This window comes from Pipra filicauda, unplaced genomic scaffold (genome assembly GCF_003945595.2).
Source record: "Pipra filicauda isolate LSUMZ 115617 unplaced genomic scaffold, ASM394559v2 scaffold293_size922472_pilon, whole genome shotgun sequence".
Lineage (NCBI taxonomy): Eukaryota > Metazoa > Chordata > Aves > Passeriformes > Pipridae > Pipra > Pipra filicauda.
This window is the reverse complement of record NW_024104413.1, coordinates 127640-147500: the sequence shown is the minus strand read 5'-3', so window position 1 is coordinate 147500 and position 19861 is coordinate 127640. Positions and strand designations below refer to the sequence as shown.

At 38.5% G+C, this 19861-nt stretch overlaps 1 protein-coding gene across 13 annotated transcripts in view; it reads left to right on the top strand.

Annotated features, from left to right (window-relative positions):
* ADD1 (adducin 1) overlaps positions 1 to 19570 on the top strand; it is a 63664-nt gene extending 44094 nt beyond the window's left edge. For 3 of the 13 annotated variants that reach the window (XM_039382989.1, XM_027712818.2, XM_039382988.1), the window contains exons 11-17: positions 1944 to 2045; positions 3898 to 3987; positions 4083 to 4100; positions 4814 to 4906; positions 10705 to 10861; positions 12865 to 12960; positions 17057 to 19570. In XM_039382989.1, coding sequence (XP_039238923.1) covers positions 1944 to 2045; positions 3898 to 3987; positions 4083 to 4100; positions 4814 to 4906; positions 10705 to 10861; positions 12865 to 12960; positions 17057 to 17409 — 909 coding nt within the window. In that variant the 3' untranslated portion in view covers positions 17410 to 19570. Of the gene's footprint in view, positions 1 to 1943; positions 2046 to 3897; positions 3988 to 4082; positions 4101 to 4813; positions 4907 to 10704; positions 10862 to 12864; positions 12961 to 13704; positions 13740 to 17056 lie in introns of those variants that run through there. The other 10 variants (XM_027712821.2, XM_027712819.2, XM_027712827.2 and 7 more) reach the window with 6 other exon arrangements.
* The last annotated feature ends 291 nt before the right edge of the window (positions 19571 to 19861 follow it).

Below are 19861 nucleotides of genomic sequence, written 5' to 3'. Positions count from 1 at the left end.
TGTACTGAAATACATAGTGTTGTCATATAGAAAGTCCTAAAAAACAGAGGAGATCTCTCTCTCTCTGTGGTATTTTTGTGGTGTTCTTTTTGGTTTAAGAAATTAATAAATACCTATGTTGTGTGTGTTATCAACATGTCACTAAACTGAATTATTGTTTTACCTTGGTTGTAGATTTACCTTGATGAAATATGGTTTTATTATATTGATCTATTATGATACAGATTTACCTTGATCAAATATAGTTTTACCATAGCTTAAAGCTGTGCACATCTGATGGTGCATCCTCCCCACCCCAGGCTGCACTGAGAAATGCTGGTGATTTTTTTGAGCAACCTTAAAACACTCGTTCTACGACAAAATGTTTTGAGTAGTTTGTGCTTTTCAGTCTCAGCTCACAAAGTAGGTAGTGTATCATATTTGCAATTACCAGTGAAAAATTGAAGCAAAATTTCTTTCTCAGAAACTAGTCTTGTTTAATGATATACTGAAGCAAGAGAGAATTTCATACAGTATAAGAGGTTTGTGTTATTTAAATTTTTTAATGCTTGTTATTAACCTAAAGAAAAGTAGCTTGTTATATTGAGGTTGTTTTTATATATATGTTTTGACTAAAAACTATCTTTAATAAAAAGCTGGAGTAGTTTTTATCTGAGAAGATAATCATCAGTGAGTATTTCACAGCTCCATGTTCATTCCATTCTTTACTTTACAGTTGCAAAACATTTTAAAATTCTGTTGCTTTTCGAAGTCTGACAGTTTCTGGCTATCTTATTATTTCTTGAAGTTACTCAGGAAAAAACGCATAGCATTTGCTCTAAAAACAGGTTTGCTTTACTGTTCAGTGCATTTTCTATGCAACTGCGATTGGAGATTAGGGCACTAAAAGTAGAGTAAATATATCAAGATAAAAAGTTAGTTGTGCATCAAATTAAACACAGCCCCATACTAAATGCACAGATCAAATAAAGCAACCTTCTATGAAGAACCCATGAAGCGCTTAAAGCTTGTGTTTGGGATATTTTTGTAACCTTCTGAGCTATGAGTTATAAAATATTCGACATCACCAAACTGTTCCTGTAGGTTGCTGTGCCTGGTACAGCTATTTATTTGTGCAGAAACTAATTCTGGTAACAGAACATTTTGCTGAAGTAGCTTGTTTTATTGCAAAACTTTGGTGATGCCCACTCTTGCTTTACAGTACAGAGTCATTCACTAAACCTGGTTAGTGACATCACATTGCTTTTCATACTTCTGTCATCTTATGCTTTAAGTTGGCTTTGATGTTTGTTGGGTACCAGAGGATTGAATCAATGATCTCTCTGTCTCTCTCATGTTATTTTGTAAAAACACTCAGTGCAGAAAATGAAAACGGCAATAACAGGGTTTTAGAGCTCATGTCTTAGATCTTGCAGTGCTTCTGTTTGGGTAAGGAATAGCATCCTTTCTAAACAAATATGAACTCACTGTGGAATTTCAGATAAAATTGTCCTTAAAAATAAGTAATTATACTGGCATTTTCCTACTCCTGTATGTCTGTCTGTAAAGTGAGAAGTAGGTGGTTTTTAGAAACACTGCAGCTGCCAGTGTGGTCAAGTGCACAGAAAAACAGCTGAAAAACCCTTTGATCTCTGAATTGCACGTAGCTGTAGTAACAGCATAGTTTTGGTGGCAGTTATTTGCAAGTTAACCGGCTTTCTAATTGTTGTTGTTGTTACTTGCTTGACTTAATAGAATAATTCTGATCTCTAGAAATGTATCTGAAGGTACAGTTTATATTACTGGTGAAGAAAGCAACCATTAGGAACAACTAGAAGAATGCAATCATTGGTTCAGTTCTCTGCTCTGTATAATGCATGATCAACTGTGATGTGAATTTGCTGCTCTGAGTGTCCATAGCCATTACAGCAGTTCTGACTCTGCAACTATTCTTGATGTTACAGTGGACTAAAGAGGATGGACATAGAACTGCCACCTCTGCTGTCCCTAACCTGTTTGTTCCACTGAACACCAACCCGAAGGAGGTCCAAGAAATGAGAAACAAGGTTCGTAATAGAAGTAAAATAACTTTGTTTTTGGTCATTGCTACAATTAAGTTGTGTATTTGTAATGAACTAACTTACTTGGCTATAGTGAAATTTTGGGAGTTCAGTAACACGGTTCTGGTATTGTCCTGTCCCTTTATAACTGAATACTGAAACAGTTCCTAAGTGTTCTGAACTAATCTTGGAAACCAAGTTGATACTTCTGTCCGCAACATGAAGACTTTCCTTTTCCTTAGACCGGTTGCTGGGTGCCTCTGAAACAACCAGCCCTGAGTTCGTGGTAGTAATTCTGTTCCCCGAGATCATAGCTTTACATTAATGACCTGTTTTCTTCTTTGGTTTCACCAGTTGAAATTGTGACCCAGACAAAGTAGTCTGTGGATCTCTCTCCATATTTTAATGTATTATAATATGCTGTGATTGTTGCAGTCATTTTTTTTTTTGCCTTCAGAACTGCGTGTTAATCTTTTTGAAATGAACTTGCAGGTAATTTTCCAGTTTTCAAATTTCAGGTCTTCTTGTCACCATTTACCAACAGGAAAGCACTGAATGCACTGAGGTTTTTCAATTTATTTCCTTTGAAGTATAAAATATACCCTAGTATCTTGTTAATACTTAACTTGTTCTGAATTGTTTTGCTGCCTCTAACTGATGGACATATGGAACATGGGAGTTAGCATTATGTCACAGGGATATGTGTGCAGAGACACTAGCAGGAATACTGATTTGTTCTAAAATAATTTGTATATGGCTGACAGAGCTTATGCTTTTCTTGACTTGGCACTGTAAAATAATAATAATCACTTGAAATCAGAATTCCGGTGAAATTTCCAGGCAGTTTCTTGGTGTTTGAAACACAAATATTGTTTTATTAAAAATTTGAATGAGATGACTAAGAGAAGTAAGACTTCAAATTTTATGCTTTGCCAGTGATGAGAAGGGTAGTAAATTAGAAATAAATACAAATGGTTCAGGATGTCCAAGCTTTCTGAAATGCCAAGTATTAATAGTCTGTCTTATTTGTATATTTGTATGCATGTGGGGTTTTTTTAATAAATTGAATGCCCTTTTTAGTTGTAAAGTAGAGGTCTTTTGGGATGCGTGCTTTTCTGCATTTATCTTGGAACAAGAACTAGAATATTTTAGAAATAAATTTCAAGTCAGTTGTTATGAATTCTTTGCCACTGTAGGATATCTAATTTAAATTACCTGGGTTTAAAGATCCAGTTTCTCTTCCCATCTTCCTTATGGAAAGAACTGAGAAGTATTTAGGATGCAATAAAAGGGGGGATGCGTTTGCGTAAACTGACACTCTGGAGTTCTCACAGAGAAATTATTTACATGCCCTTTTGAGAATATGGTCCTGACTAGATCCAAAAATGGAATGTTGTGCAGTGTTTTACAGTAAGTTCTATAGGAAGATGATAACTGTGGTGTAATATCAGTGACTAGTGGCTGATGGCAGAAACCTGTAACTGACTGGTCAGGTACAATACACTTATACAAGTAGGACCTCTGTGCTTCTCTGCTCTGCTCACTTTTCACAAACTGGAGTTGTCTGTTACATGCTCTGTAGAGCTACACCATGAGCTAGTACTAAAAAGCAAAGGACAACACCTGCTGTGGTACTTAAAAACTAAATTCTGAGAAATGTGATGGAACAGCCAGGAACCTGAACACTTGCCTTCAAGAGGTGTTAATGAGCTCAGCTTCATTTGATGTGTAGGACCAGGGCGCTCAACACTGGTTTGCAGCCTGTCGGCAGGTTCACTCACCCCTTTTTCAAATAAAAAAATGTGGTCAACTTTTCTCTGTTGTTCATGGGACTGTGTTCTGCTGCTTTCCTTTACAGATCCGAGAGCAAAATTTGCAAGATATTAAAACTGCAGGCCCTCAATCACAGGTTCTTTCTGGGGTAGTTGTGGACAGGAGTCTTGTACAGGTGAGAGTATAAAATTCCTAAAACTATTAGCTTAATCTACGATATCCTCTGCTTTCACCTAACATATCACTATGAAATTATTCTCTAATTGGCAGAAAGTAACTGTTTATAAGGTAAGTCTTAGAGGTAACACCGTTGTCTTTGCGAGAGTGCTCAGGGTCAGAAATGTAGAGGCTTCAGCCATGTAGCCCAAGCATGCCTGTGGAGGATGCTTTTTGGTTTTTTTTGCTGAATGTAATGCATGAAATTCAGAAGGCTTTTTTGTATGGGTTAGATTCTTGTTCAAAAATATTGGGCTTTGTGACAACTTTGTTTTCTGAGTTCATGTATTTTGAAGTATTAATACTGGGCACAGCAGGCTCACTGTGGGGCAGTAGTGTTTCATGTTAAATATGGTTTTTCATGCTTCTTAATATTTTATTTGAAGAGCAGTTTGGGAAAAAATCTGTTAGACATCAATAAAACTTAAAAGCAGTATATCTGGATATACAAAAGACTATAAATCATAGCTCAAAGTAAAGTAAGAATGAGAGCCGTACAGTTACACTGTATAGCTGACTAACTTTAAAGCTTTATATATGTGAGTGCTTTAACTGCCCCAGATAAGTATTTTCTGATATACTTTTTAAAGTTTGACAAGTCTTGTCATGACCATATCATTATTCATGCTGGGTGTCATATTGTGTGCATGTCAATTCATTGTCATTTGCAATTTCATCTACCAGTTGCAGTTTCTTTGCATGTTTTAGCAAGGCTCACAATGCTTTCGGTTGATGTTTTCAAGCCCGGGCTCGGTTTGCTCTGTTTACTCAATTTACTGTTGCAGGATGCTCCCCTCTCAGACTGTACGGAATCTATTGAAGGGCTCGATCTCACAGAGCAGGCCTTTAGTCCCGCTAAATCTCTGTCTGTTAGAAAGGTACTGCCCTGTCATACTGCTCTAAATACTGTTGTTCACCCTTCATTTAACCTCTCCTTACCCTGACCTTTTCCCTCTGTTAGCTAATGACTTGGCTAGAGAAGAAAAAAGATGAAAATAGATGGGTCTCAAAATTATGTATATGCAATGGTACAAACAGTTACTTTATCCTGTTAAAGTGTCTTTTAAGGATTTTGATCTTTTTATTCGTAGAAGCTGGTGAGGAAACACTTTTGACGTTAAGGTGCTGCATATAGTGGGTTTCTTTGTGCATGCTGTTAGTGTTGAATTACTCTAATTTGAGATCAGTTTAGAGTTAGCTTAATCTCAGCCTGATTACATCAGTGTAATTCCAAGGATACCAGTGTGTGTTATGCTGACAGGCACTGTCAACTCTTGATCCCACATTGCTAGAAATCTGGCTTCCTTAGAACTTCCTCCAGTTATCTACTAGAGTTGCTAAGTAATGCCCCACCCTTCCAAAATCGATTGGTTTTCAAACTTCTAATCATGCTTGTGCTTACATAATATACATGAAATACAGAATAAATTCAAGAGATGTGGGGATGATGGGGTCAGTCCTCGGGGCTGACTAAACAGGAGCAGCTGCACACTGCAAACAACGTGTCCTCCACTGTGTTTCTTTCCCCAGTTTCAAAGATGTTTCTAGAGGTGATCTAACATGGAAGCACAGCGTGTAAATAAGCATCAGTGCCTCTGCTGCTCCAGTATTTTATCTAAAAGACTCTTAAATCTTGGTTTTAGGTCATGCCTAACACCTTATCAGAATAGCTTTCCCATGAAAAAAAACCAGAATACTTTGAATTACACCACTGTTGAAAACCTCATGGTTTTATAACACTTTCTAGTGTAATGAGCCAGTTTGTGTTATAGATACTTGGATCATACTGAGAATTTAATAATGATCTTTTTCAGATTGCAGTTTGTTTTGTGCATATTGTGAAAGGACAAATAATAAAATGCCATTTCCAAATTTAAGATGAAAAATAAAATAAAGCCAAATTCTTCCAGGCAGTGCTTGCCTCTTATTCTCTGCTTAATAATACCTTCAAAGCGAAAAATTATTTTTTATAGTCATCCATTGGTTATCACAACACAGGCAGTTTCTTTCATCAGTAACGTATTTCAAGTATTATTTTCAAACAATGGCATCACTTTTCTATAAAACTGTTCAGATAGTTACCTGCGTTTTTGTAGATGGCAAAGAACCAGCAAATGGTCTGTTGGTTATATGATTTTGCCTAGTAGTATCATGTTAGGGTTTAGATGTCCAAATTATGTTTCCATTTCTGTGGTGTCGTGAAAGTGCTTTCTGCCTGAAATACTGTGTAAAATTAGATCACAATGTAAATTACAGGAGTAATTATGAAATAGAAGTGGCCTATTTCGTAGACTTCATTTTAATATGGATTGTCACCTGAATGCTTAATGGTTTCCCATTTGGGGGTAAAAAACAAAACCCAAACAAACAACCCCCTCCAAAAAAACCCAAACCAGAAAACCCAATGAACCAAACAATGGCAACAAAAAAAACCACCGGAGAAATTTCCTAGAAAGATTCTGCCGAAAACTAGTCGCGTATTGTGGAACAAAGGAAGTGTGAGTGATCTTATGATGCCCACATAAACCTCACCTGAAAATTTCAATGAAACTTTTGAGTCCTGTACATCAAGGACTTACAGACTTTTAGGTACCAGATAATTACAAGTTCTCAGTTGACAAATTCTTTGACGCTCAGTTATGATTCAAATAAAAAGTTTCTCTAATTGCAGTAACATTTAGAATGTATTATGTTTTCAGTTAACATTAAGCTTTATATCAAGTGCTAATCAAACACACTATTTCGGATGGAAAAATCCCTGTTTGTGTACACTGTGCATGTACTGCTTTGAGTCTCCCATGCCTATGGCTGCAGCAGTGAATTCTCCATTTTGCCTTGTCACTTGCTTTGTCCATATTCTGAGAAGTCCTGGCCATGTTGCAACACAACCTCCTTGTGCATCATGTAATTTTATTCCCATTTAGGTTAACCAAGCTTCTGCTGCAGTCTCAGCTGAACAAGAGGGAATGTTGGTTGTTTGTACCAATGACCATCCTGTAGTCTGATCTAAAATAAAATAAATTCACATGAATTTTCAAGAATTTTCAGTAGAAAGGAATTCACCCATTTCGTGTCTCTTCCTTTAGAATGGAAATTCTGTGGCTTTGTTCTTCCTGAAGAGCCTCTCAATTCTGCCCCAGAGAACCCCACTGGGTTTGAGTGGCAACTTTTACATGAACAGTACTTCAGAAATCTTGGTGTTTTGGAGAAAGGCACTGCATGAATGTCAGATTCTGTTAGGACAACTATTATGAACCTACTGTCTGATTGAGAGAAGAATTGGCGTGTAGGAGGTGCCAGTTTTGGTCATACTTTTCCCTGAGAACAGGGTGAAGTGCTTGCCTGTTAAATAACGCTCAGGTTTGAATTTTTCTGTAAAAGCACGATTTGGTGGAGAGGTTGCAAAATTACATGATTATCTAAAATTTCCATGTAGGAAATATGAGGTCCATGTTTAATATGAAGCAGTATTGTGTATCATTAGCTATAAATTACTTTCCCTTTGGATCTTTATGGGAGTGTATGCCCCTACAAAACTTTTTCAGTGAGAATACATTCCATTCTTTAATGTAATCTATCCTGTAGTATTTACAGTGGAGAAAATACTGTTGATATTCAGGTGCTTACATATGCAATCAGACTTCAAATAGTCATCAAAATACTATTAGAATCATCATCAAAATAATACTCGTATCAGCATAATCCAGATGAAATCACTATAACATTAGTTTTTTTCATGTTATCTTGTGTTGAAACAGAATGGGAGTCTTTTTATGGGAATTTATTCTCTCTCTACAAGTTCTTTATTACTGGAAGTAATTCCAGATCAATTTTCTTGTTCAATTTTCCTGAACTTTCGTAGGAATCTCCAAGTGGCACAGACAGGTTAATAGCTCTGCAAAATCGTGTCTATTTTAGTGTCACATTTGAAAATTTAAAATATGTCCTGTACTGTCTTTTTAGTTATTTATACTTGTTTTCTTTCTGTCCCATATTTCATTTTGTGTAGTATATTTTTATGTGAATTCTTGGAATGCTGCTTTGTGGCCTATTCTGTGAAGTAAAATATCTCTACTTCTTTGATTTGTACACATTTTAGAGTAATCATGTTGCAGAGCTTACCAACGTATCACTATAATTTATTTCCCACATAGACTCAGTGCCTCTACTGGTATAATTTTCATTAGTGGCCTGTGAACTGCTTCCATATTACTGATACTGAGTGAAACTGGATGTGTTAATCTGCAGTCAGCTTTTAGCAGATGCAAAGTTTGCCTTTCTCATCCCTTGTATAATTTTTCTGCTTTTATGATTCAAAAACCAAAAGTGCTTTTTCTTAACAATATGTAATTCACTTACTGTCCTTGCCTCTGATCTTTTCAATAATGCTTCTCTTGGGTCAAAGCTACTCAGCAAGTACAAATACTGCTTGCATTGATCGTGGGTGTTTTTTGTGGGGGTTTCATTTTGTTTTGGTTTGGTTTTTTTTATCTAGTAAATGCGATAAGCTTGATTTGCTACTTTTATTCCCAGTAGTTAACAAAGGTGCTCCCTGAGGAGGAGAACACATCATGCCAGTGCACGAGGCATCTTGCTGCTAACTGCCTCTCTTGCTGTTTGCCATCGTTAAATCAACAGGCATTCACTAACATTCTGTTCCATTATAAGTTGTTCTACCCAGGCATTCTGGATTTAACTTGCAGTGTTCAAAGATTCTTAAACATTCCAGGGATACCAATGGGTACTGTGTGTCTTGTTCCTCTGTTGACTTCTGTAATCCCAGAAAAGTCTAGAAACTCTACCTGAGATCAGTGCTTTACAAAGTCCTGCTATTCACTGCTGAGTTTCAGTTAAATCTACATCCTTAATCTGAAGGGTGGGCAAAGTTAGAGAGGGAAATACAAAATTGCCATGGGCACCAGTTTTTTGCCATCGTTAAAAGCTGGGACCTGTAGTTTTAGGGGTGTTTTATATTTTCTACAAAACAATTAGGATTTGTACAAAGATGGATGTTTCTGTGATCTTTTTATGTGTTATCATGTAAGAAAAGCTGTGAGTATCAAATCAATATTTCATTGAGATTTTGACATTCTACTGACATTCTGCATATAAGATGAAGTTTCCTCTTATTTTATGGAGAAACAGAATGATCTGTAATGTTTGAGATGTGTCTCTCCTGCAGTTCCTTTCAGGGTCTTACACTGGAGACTTGTTATGCCGTTCCTTCTTTGGTACTTCTGGCTGGTGTTTGCTTCCTGAGGAGTAGCAGAGATTCTAACAACCAGCTGTTCTTACCTCCCTGGGTTGCTCTAGACCAGATTTCTGGAGATCTCTCCTGAGGCTTTCAGAAGTATCTGACTGCTCTTGTCCTCATAGCATCGGGACATTCTTGTCTGTCACCTCCTTGGTGCTGACAACTTTTCCAAAGCAGCTCTCGGCATCCAAAACAACACTCTAATTTCATCAGTTTTACAGTGAAGATCCCGTGCTTGTCCATGAAGTATGGACATGGAATGGAATGTTTGTCTCTTTGTTCAGGCACTGCGTATTTTTGAACTGTGCTTTTTAATGCTTTCTTTAAATACTGGTACAAATAACATTTGAATGTGGAGATGACCTGAATCAGTCAGTAACTCCATACCTGTTTGGTAACGGAATTCAAATACCTCTTTTCAACAATGAAGACAGTTTGGGAATCACTGTGATACAGGGCACAGGCCACATTTCCAGACTAATGTTAGTAGAGTTCTGTATATCCAATGGAAAAAAACAAATGCTTAGACAAGTCACTTGAGAGATAGAGCAGCTATCTCCAGGCAAGCATCTTCCATACCCAAGACAATGAAAAACCAATGGCTTTAATCTTAACTATATGGTTAGAGAAGAAAAACTAAAAACATTAGAGAATCTGATGCAGCTGCTTTTGTCCAGTGGAACTTAATGTACTTAGAATTGCTAATGTTATATTTTTATTTGTATAACTTTTTATCTGGCTTATATGACAAATGTTATAGATATAAATATGCTAACTTGTATAAGATTACAGTTAACCTTAATTACTTAAAAATGGCTTGTAATAAACTGTTAATCTGGTGTATACAGAACACATACAAGATGGCTTTTTACTATAACATCTGTTTGGTGTTATGTAGTAGCTGCTAGAAATGGCTTTTCCATCATTAAAAAAATACAAAACAAAACACAAACCTAAAGCAAAACAATAAGAATAATTATAAAAGACAAAACAATAAAACAAATCACAAACAGAAATACCTGTAAGCTGAGTCCTGTGACCTTTTACAAGTATTCTGTGCCCAGACTGCCATGCAGGTTGGCCTGGTATCATGTTTCTTTATGAGAAACATGAGAGAAAAAGAAACTTGATATACTTTTGTGACTTCATATATAATTCAGCCGGACTGTTTGGCTGCTGTTTGATTTACTCCTTAATGGTGGATATTCCCTGGTGGAGACCTGTTTTCTCCTTTATATTAACCTGCTGTAAATTAAATTAAAAAAAAATCTGTAATAGCTTTTTTTTTAATTTGAGAGAAAAAAGTAGCATTTTTCAGATGATCTCTTTGTTTTGTTTTTGGTTGCTTTGTAGCCTCTGTACTTCTCAGGGTTCTGGAAGTTACTGCTTGATTGCAGATGTATCTTAATTTTCTTTTGCCAGGGAGAACTGGTGACTGCATCAAAGGCAATAATTGAGAAAGAGTATCAACCAAAAGTCATAGTGAGCACAACAGGACCAAATCCCTTCAACAAACTCACTGATCGAGAACTGGAAGAATATCGCAAGGAAGTAGAAAGAAAGCAGAAGGGACCAGAAGGTTGGTTTCTCTGTGTGGATTTTTTTTCTGCGATAGGCTATAATAACAACAACTATATTACTCATTTGAAGGTGGGTTATCTGCAAAGGCCATGGATAAATTATCCAGCTTTTGTGTGTTTCAGTTTTACCAGTGTGAATTAGAGATTTGAAAAGCGTGTTGGAGATGGAATGTGCGATCTGAGTGTTAACGGTGTGTTCTGTAAAATGTATCAATCTCATTCTAAGATTATCCTAGCAGACCAACTAGACAGTAGGGCCAGTTACTGTTCCTATTAGGAAATTGAAAGCTTGAAACTTAAGTAAAAAAAATGTTTTGGTACTGCAAAGCGTTGCAGGTTGTTCCCCTTTGTTTCACCTGGCTCTGGAGCTGGACTAGTGCAGGGAACTGGTGGTGCTTTATAGCAGCAACACTGCAGGTTTCTAACTCACTGAAATTTGTGGATTTGAGGAATCCATTGAATGGGGAAGGTACGGAATAACATTTGATTGCTGCTTGGAAATGGAACATCTTGGGCACTTGCCCTAAAACGGACTTTTTAAATTGTCGTAGAATTACGACAGATTTGTGCTGTAGAAAGAGGTCGTTGCTGCATCTGAGGTGCCTCTACTGCTTTACTTCTGTATAATTTTAAGGGATGGTACTTACAACGCTCATCTGTTGTGAGGTTTTGGATTCGAGTGATGCAGGAACCAGAAGTGCTCCTTCTCTTGCAAGTGTGTGTTCCCTGCACCTGTTTTTTTGGGATAGCAATGTAGGAGCCATTGTATGTGTTGGCTTCATGAAGTGCTGGGTTGTGTGGGGTGGGATGCTCTCCTGTCATGCCTGTTTAACTGCGTACCTTTATTCTCTCAGTAACAATGCCACATCCTTCTTAGATAAGGTGTCAGAATATGGAGAGACTGTGTTACTGAGACAGACACCAGCTGGGGAACAGAGTACAGTGCTTAGAAATCAGACCATCAGTGAGCAAAACACGTCACATAAAAAATCTCTGGATTTGAAAGGCAGATCAAACACCTTTCAAGGAACAGATACGAAGACTTTACAGGATCGTGGCGTATCATCGCTATCTAAATCTTTAGATAACACTCAGTTTGCTGCTGCATGGGTTTCTTGTCAGACCACGCAGCAAATCATCCCACATCTAAATGGAGAAGAGCCAGATGGGCAGAAGTCCTCCCATAAGGAATTTCATACTGCAGTGATCAAAGCACTGAGGTCCGATCCTGACCTTTTGGCTGAGGCCTCAGGTATTACTAACGTGGTACAGCTGCGCTTGCAATCCAGGGAACAACCTCTTTACCTACACCATTTGGAGATTCTGTCAGTTGACTCTCATCTGTGGGACTGATTTCACTTTTAATTGTGTGGGTGAACTGTATGGAACAACGTTTTAATGTTGTTCCTGATATATGGTGTGCTCTATTAATGTTTTCCTTTGGATCTAGGGCTGTTTAAAGCTGGAAGCAAGGGGGACCCTCTTACTAATAACTAATACTCAAACCACTGTGAAATCTGTTTGGAATCATATAATTACTGCATGTTTTTCTGATTATCTGTGCAGTCTTCTTTTCTTTCGGGACGCAGTTTTGTTTACTCAGAGTTTTAGCAATACAAAGCAACCAAAAGAACGTTATCTTGTGCAGGCCTGATAGCATATCCCCTCCCCGTATTTGTTTATATCTTCCTTGTGGTTTTTCCTCACAAGTTTTCTTTAGAACAATGTGATAAATCAATTCATAAACAATGACACTATTGAAAAAAAAAAAATAGCCCCCAAAAAAGCTACAGAGCACAACTGTGACTTGAACAGTTTTGTTAGTATCAAACTGTCACTTAGTTTTCTTTTGCTTGTTTTGGTATTATATAATATCCTGGCAGAATTTTGATTCAGAAAAATGGATTGGTATCTTGAGTGCATGGAGCAAACAGACACTTGTTTTCTCACATACTGAGAGGTTTTGTTTGCCTTTTTAATTTCTCTTTGCCCACACCTGCAGAGCCTTCAGAGGATGGCAGGCCACAGAAAGAGAGAAGCCCCCCTGATCACACTTCAGCTCGCACTCCTCCCAGCACACCCATTAAAATAGAGGAAGGTATGTTCTTCTGATTTGGGGGCCAGGGGAAACCAGTAACTGCATCCTTAGTGACTGACGCATGAAAGTACATGAACTAGTATCTAATAACAGTAAATTATTACTTGTATTTCATTGTTCTACTACCTAAAGTATACTCCACTGAACTGTAACAGGAGTTATGTTTACAATAATAAAGAAGTGTGCATTAATATAAAGACAAATTTTCATCTCTTCAGAATTGCCTTGTCATCTCTTGGTGTTTCTCAACTGATTTACCTTTTGTTCATTTTTTGTGAGAGAGAAGTGCTCTTACGAAATGAAATAGTGTCTGATGGTGAACCAGACATATATCTACATGCTTTGGTAAATCTTCACTGATTGCACATTTCTTAAACATTATTGTACTTGGATTACATCTCTGTAAATATTTTTTCCGACTCAGTTTGAATCTAAATTTGATTATTTGCTCACCTTATGTCGTAGTTTTAACTAAAATGAGAGCAGGGCCTCTAAAGTCAACAATTTCCTTGAAAAAGGATAAAATGACAATCTCGAATGGGTGTAATCCAATTATTGTCTTGTTTCCTTTACCTTGTACATTGTATATATCACCTGTCTGTTAGTCTGCCATTCACTACTTCATCTCATTCCATTTTCTACAAGAATGGTTGCAACCATTCTTCTAACGTAACACAATGGCTGTGATGAATGCATAGATTCTCTACTTGTGCTTTTTTCTTCTTGTGGCTGCGTTACAAACAGGAGATGGATATGCTAAAGAGTACCTGTTACCATAGTAAGTATCATTCCATACTCTGACCTGCTTTTGTGCTTTGCTTCACTCTTGCATCTTTGTTTACTGAGGCTTTTGTTGGTTTTGCTTTTTTTTTTTTAAAAAAAAAAGCAGGCTTTTTCAGTTGAAATGTTGGTTTCTTTAGTTCTGAATTTCATGAAATTCCAGGTAGTTGCAGATCTCATGTTAAAGTGCACTCCCCCTTTGAGACAGACTGTGAAAGTCACCTTACGTGTTTCCATATCTGTGTGTCCAGTTCCTCAGTTTGAAAAGGAATAGTCTGAAGTTGTCTGTGAGATATAGCTGAAACGGCCCTGGAAGTTTCTGCCCCAACAGTTTGCTGCTGCCCACACAATTTGGGCCTGGTAATGAAATGGAAGAGTTCCTAATCTATTCCAGTGCAAAAGTGCTACTGTTGACATGGATTTAAACTTACCCAGCAGACTTCTGCACAGAAGTGGATATGGAACTATTTCCATGTTTTCTGTTAGCTGCAGGGGAATTCAAATTCCAACCAAGGAATAGCAGCAAGTACTTGGTGGCAGCAACTTCTACAGCTCTTTCAGCTATCTCTACAGGGCTCCTTCGGATTATACTTTGGAGAAATAAAAATGTTTGTATGTCCTGTTATATCTGAAAGTCGGTGTGTTTGTCATAGGTATGAAAGTGAAACTACATCGTAGACACCTGTGATGTTACTGATAAAGTTCTAAAACCTGAAACTTCTTTCAAACAGAGAATTTGTTCCACAAACTCTTCTAGTATAAGTTTTCCAGAACAAACATACAAAGCTTATTTTAGAGACTAACTGGAAGTTCACACCATGACAACTTTGATTGGGGGAGGTTCTGTAGAATGACAATGTTCTCTGTATGCAGCCTCTTCTCAACTTTGATTCATCATATTCTTTCTATTTAAGTGTAGCTGAAGTCAGTCAAGCGTTTTGTGTTAACTCAGTTATAGCCTAGTTGGTATGTTTGTCCACATCTTTGTGTTGAGGAAAAAACCCAACCCCATAAACCTTTATTTTCATAAATAATGTGAACTGTAAACACACACTAGTATTGATGTTATGCTTCAAACACTTAAACCACAGTATAGATATGAAGGGAGAACATGAATGTAGAGATGATTATGCTGAAAAACCTTTAGAAATGTTGAGGTAAACTGTAAATAGGTTTTGCAGCAAGAGATTTTTTTTTAAACCTTCCTAGTTCTGAAATCCATCCAGTAGAGTAGCAGAGCATTTATGTGTTGTATGCTGGCTCCATTGAATGTGGAATTTGTAAATCTCTCTAATTCTGGTAAAATACTGCCCACAGCGAGCTAGATAAACAGATGTTTACCTGATTCCAGCATCATGTTAAGCTATTTAATAAGGATGATGGGAAGGATAGCAGTCCTGTATTAATGAGCTATAAACCCATTTATATTTATTCAATGCTCAGGCCAGCTGGCAAATGCTGTTTGAATGCCTGTAGCTTCCTATTCTTTACTTTGAAGGAATTTCTAATCCCTTTTTTTAAAACTTCTAAACTTTCTTAAAAAAAACAAAAAAAAGACTCATGGTCCAGTATGGTGCCTGTTCTAAAAATTGGGTCAACTAATGAGTGGAATATAATATTTTTACTTGGAAGGGACCTACGGTGACCATCTAGTCCCACTGCCTGTCCCAATTCAGGGCTGACCAAAAGGTAAAGCACGTTTTTAAGGGCACTGTGCAAATGCCTCTTAAACACTGACAGGCCTGGGGTGTCGACCACCTCTCTGGGAAGTCTGTTCCAGTGTCTGACCACCCTCTCAGTAAAGAAATGCTTCCTGAAGTCCAGTCTGAACCATTCCCACACATCTTGTCACTGGATCCCAGGGAGAAGAGCTCAACAATGCTTTCAGTTAATTCCTGAAAAATTCAATGAAATCCAAAAGCAGTGTAGTGGTAGTGAAGAATTGTAGCTGGTGTTTCTTATGAATTTGTCTCTCCCATACATACACAGGCTAAACTAGAGCTTCAGGAGGCAGCTTGTACTGTACATAACTGCTTTCTCTTTTTTGCTCTGATTTAAATCCTGCCTGCATTATAACTTTTAAACTGCTAACTTGTGCATTCCGAGTGTTTGGCACTGGATACTACTGTGTGGTGTTTATTTAACCTATTAGAAGCTCATGGTGCTCTAGGCAAAACATGTTTGTTTCCTAGCAGGTATTCACAGAACAAAGCCCTCTAAAATTTATCAGAGGATTATTAATCCTATCTGGCAGAAGTAAAAAGAACACTGTCATTTTCATAGGAAAAATGGGAAAGTATCAAGCATTTTCTGTAAATTCTTGTGAAAGCCTTCAGTCTTTTCAAATTAAAACAAACAAGATTTTGAGAGGGGCAAAAATAGTTGCCTTTCATTTGTGCCTCACAATGAGCATGGCCTGGATTTTGTTCTAAATTCCTCCTTACGTAACGTCAGTGGGAATGATGTGACACAGCTCACGGGACACTGCTCGGAGCAGTGGGGAACATTGCAGGGAACTCCACAAAGTGCTCCTTGTTGAGTACATGCACAAAGAGCAGCTTTACACAGAACATCCCTAAAGCACCACGGTGAGTGAGGAAGGTGTTACAATTGAGGGAGGAGTGGTTCAGTTCCCCTTTGGACATACAGTTACCACTGGACTTCTGATGTTCCTTTCTACAGGGTGAGTTTTGCTGTTAGATATCACATACATTAAAAAACCAAGCTGTATTGCATAACCCGCTGAGCTCATTTAATTTGATAAATGACACGGATTTTACTTAGAGGAATCCATAATATTTACTCATATCTTGCGAAAAAAGGGGAAGCCTTTGTCATAGGAAATCATATTTTGAAGCAATATCGGTTAGATCTCATGGAAGAATATTGTGAAAATCCCTGCATTTTGGCAAGCCAAAAATATAGAAATTCTTGGATTTGTGTGTATTGGATCACTGCAAACCAGCAATTAGTTTTATCCCAGCAAAAGAAAAAAGAATCAAGGTGCACTGCACTAAAATCTTGTGTTGCTTGCAAATGTCATGAGTGAAACAGGAGAGAGGTCTGAACAGTTACTTTCTTGCTGATGGAATTCAGCTTTATCTGTTCTGTGCTGGGAGCTTAAAAACACACAGAACTTTGAAATATCTTATTTCTTCCGTGCCCGAAGCTGGAGGAGAACAGCCCTATGACAAAGGCTTTTATGCAAAGTAAATACATTAGTTTTTTATAGAGCGCGCTCACCCCACTCGCTTCGCTTTCCCCGTTCCAGGGGCACTTACTAAACTGACTGTGTCCCTGTCTGTCCGTCCACCAGAGACACGGCAGGACCAGACCTACAGAGATGACAGTGATGCTGCAACTTTCAAGCAAACCCTCCCAGATCTCACCCCTGATGAGCCTTCGGAAGCACTCGGCTTCCCTCCCTTAGGAAAGGAGGAAGGGAGATGTGACCAAGATGTGCCCAAAAGCCAAACAGAATCACCTGCAGTGGAAAATAAGGAACCCCAGTCCCAACCTGCTGAAGAGCCAGCAACACCAACAGCTGAGGAGGGGACAGCAGCTGATGCAGGTAGTGATGAATCTCCAGGGAAGTCCCCATCAAAAAAGAAAAAGAAGTTTCGCACTCCTTCCTTCCTGAAGAAGAGCAAAAAGAAGAGTGACTCCTAAAGGCCAACCCACTGCAGAAACACTGTCATATTTTCAAATCCATTAACCACTAGAATGTACCAGATCGTACTTGAGTGTTTTGTCTTACTATGTAAATGAATGCCACAAGTAATCCAACCAGCCCCTCAAATTATGGCTTGATTGTTTGAGGTTATAGCCAGAAACTAATGTCCCAAAAGGTGCTAATCCTGCGTGTTCAGCAGCTGCCACAGATCTGATCCCTAATTTGTAATCAAATGTAAACGACTTCTATATGGAAGGCATTGATTCACTATTTTTAATTTAAAGCCTGCACTGCTTTGCAAAAGAATATAAAAAATTCACAATTAAAAATAAAACACCCATTGCTTACCACAAGAAGTGTTCTTTTCCAATATTCTGTTCCAAGTCACAAGTAAGTTTCTTCTTAAATTTTGACTTTTAGAGAGGATGCTTTTGCAGTGGTGTTCTCAAGGGGGGTGTATTCTTGAACTGACATGTAAACTTCTGCAAGCTTGTGAGTACAGGCCGTGTTTTGGCCAAGCTTTGAGGCTCTCCACTGCTTCCTCTCTCTCCCTTCTGACTGTTGTAACAAAACGAAGGTGTTTTTCACTTTGTTTTATTTTGTAACTGGCTGGTGAAATCATCTTTGTCTAGGACTGAAATGACTGTGGTGTATTCTGCTCACATTGTGTGTTCAAAGAGCCCAATCTTGGTTTGTTTATTTTCTTTCTAGTGAATTATAGTTTAAGAAATCTGTCTTTTGCTCTTGCCTCCCTGAGTCATGTGGTGATTTGGCTGTTAGAAAAGGTTAAAAAGTAACTGAAGTGAAAGTATTTCAGAAGTTTTTCAGCTGGTGGTGTGGAGCATGGGCAGGTGTATTTTGGGCCTTAGCACCGGAGTTTTTCACCCCCTTAAAAATCCCTTTGGTGCACACGCAACCCTGCTGTGCATGAACCCCATGTGCGGCCTTTTGTGTTTGTTCCTTCCCACTTATAAAAATGTAAATGCATTACACTGAGTATTTCACCTTGTTTTATAGTAATTATTTTATCTTACAAAAGCTGGCTGTTCTCTAAATCTTTTTGTTGTTGTTGCCAGCAGTAAAGTACAGAAATCCCAAATAACCTTAAAGGTGTATTTTCACCGTTCGCTATAAATGTTTGTTAAATGTGTAGCATGGCAAATCACTCTCGCCACTGAGTTCACTGTTTCCCAGTTATTGCCATGCTTCTGTCTATCACTAAGTGTAAAAGTAGTTTAAGATCAGGTAGATCAAGCTTGCGGAATTCTCCGGGAAGCGTGTGCCGTCACCTCGGCCAAAGGCCGGGGGTCAGTGGCCATTTCTGGTTTCTAGACTTTGCATTTCGGGTTTAACAGCAGCAAATCCCAACACCCCATGGGGGTGAGGGCAACACACTGACTCACAGTAAGTGTCTGTAACACAACAGAACATGGATGTAACCTTTTAGGACAATACTAAATGTTGCAATTGGTAAAATAGCAGAGAACTAATGCCTTACTTTCATGCAGCAGAAAGCGCGGAAGGCCGGGTGGGTGGAGCAGCCGGAGGCAGCTCTGGGTGAGCAGCACAAGGCCTGTGTTGGGCTGGGAGGTGCCGATGCCTCGGGCTGGTTTCGGGCAGTGGAGGGGCAACAGCCGGAGGTGGAATTAGAGCTGTCAGGCTTCAGGTGAGAGAAGAGGTTTCGAGGTGGTCCTTGGTACCGTGAGAAGTGTGACGTGGCCTGTTGTGCGATGGGTGGAGGGCAGGTGGGACAGAGCAGTCGGGCGCTGGGCAGGAGCCCCGGAACAGCAGAGCTCAGGCAGGACTGCATGGCACGAATGGCTTTCAGCTTCTACTCTAACCTTGTATGTCCTTGTACACTAGGAAGCAAACACCACTTATTTTGCTAAATTGTGTTTTATGACAGGGTCGTAACTAAATGACTAATTGCTGTATGTTTCAGTTCTTTACTGGAGTCCCTCCATTTATCTTGACCACATATGCAATGATTCTTAATTTCTAATTTTGTAGTTTGTTCTTTTAGTTCTTTGTATTTACAATATGAAATGTAGTCATGTACGGTATGGTTACACACTTTAGGGCAGAATAAAGTCCTGTGTTTTTCTTTCTTGTATCATTAAGTTCTACTCACAAATAAAACTCTTGAAAACAAAATCATGCTCTGCTTTCACAACTTGTACAGTTTTATTATACAGCTGCAGCCTGTTTAATTAGGTTCGTTTTCTCTTAATGATTAATGTGTTGATTAATGATTGCTTTAATGTGTTCTAGATATTACTCAAATTGGCTACCATAAGGCTCCCTGCCCTGGGTGTCCCAGCTGAGCAGGAGGCAGAGCCTGGTGGAGGGGTCCTTCCTGCACCCATCATGGGGTCAGCACTGTGGTGTCATGCATGGTTGGCTCTATCAGGGAGACCTTCGGCACCTCGAGTGAAGTTCTGGACCCAC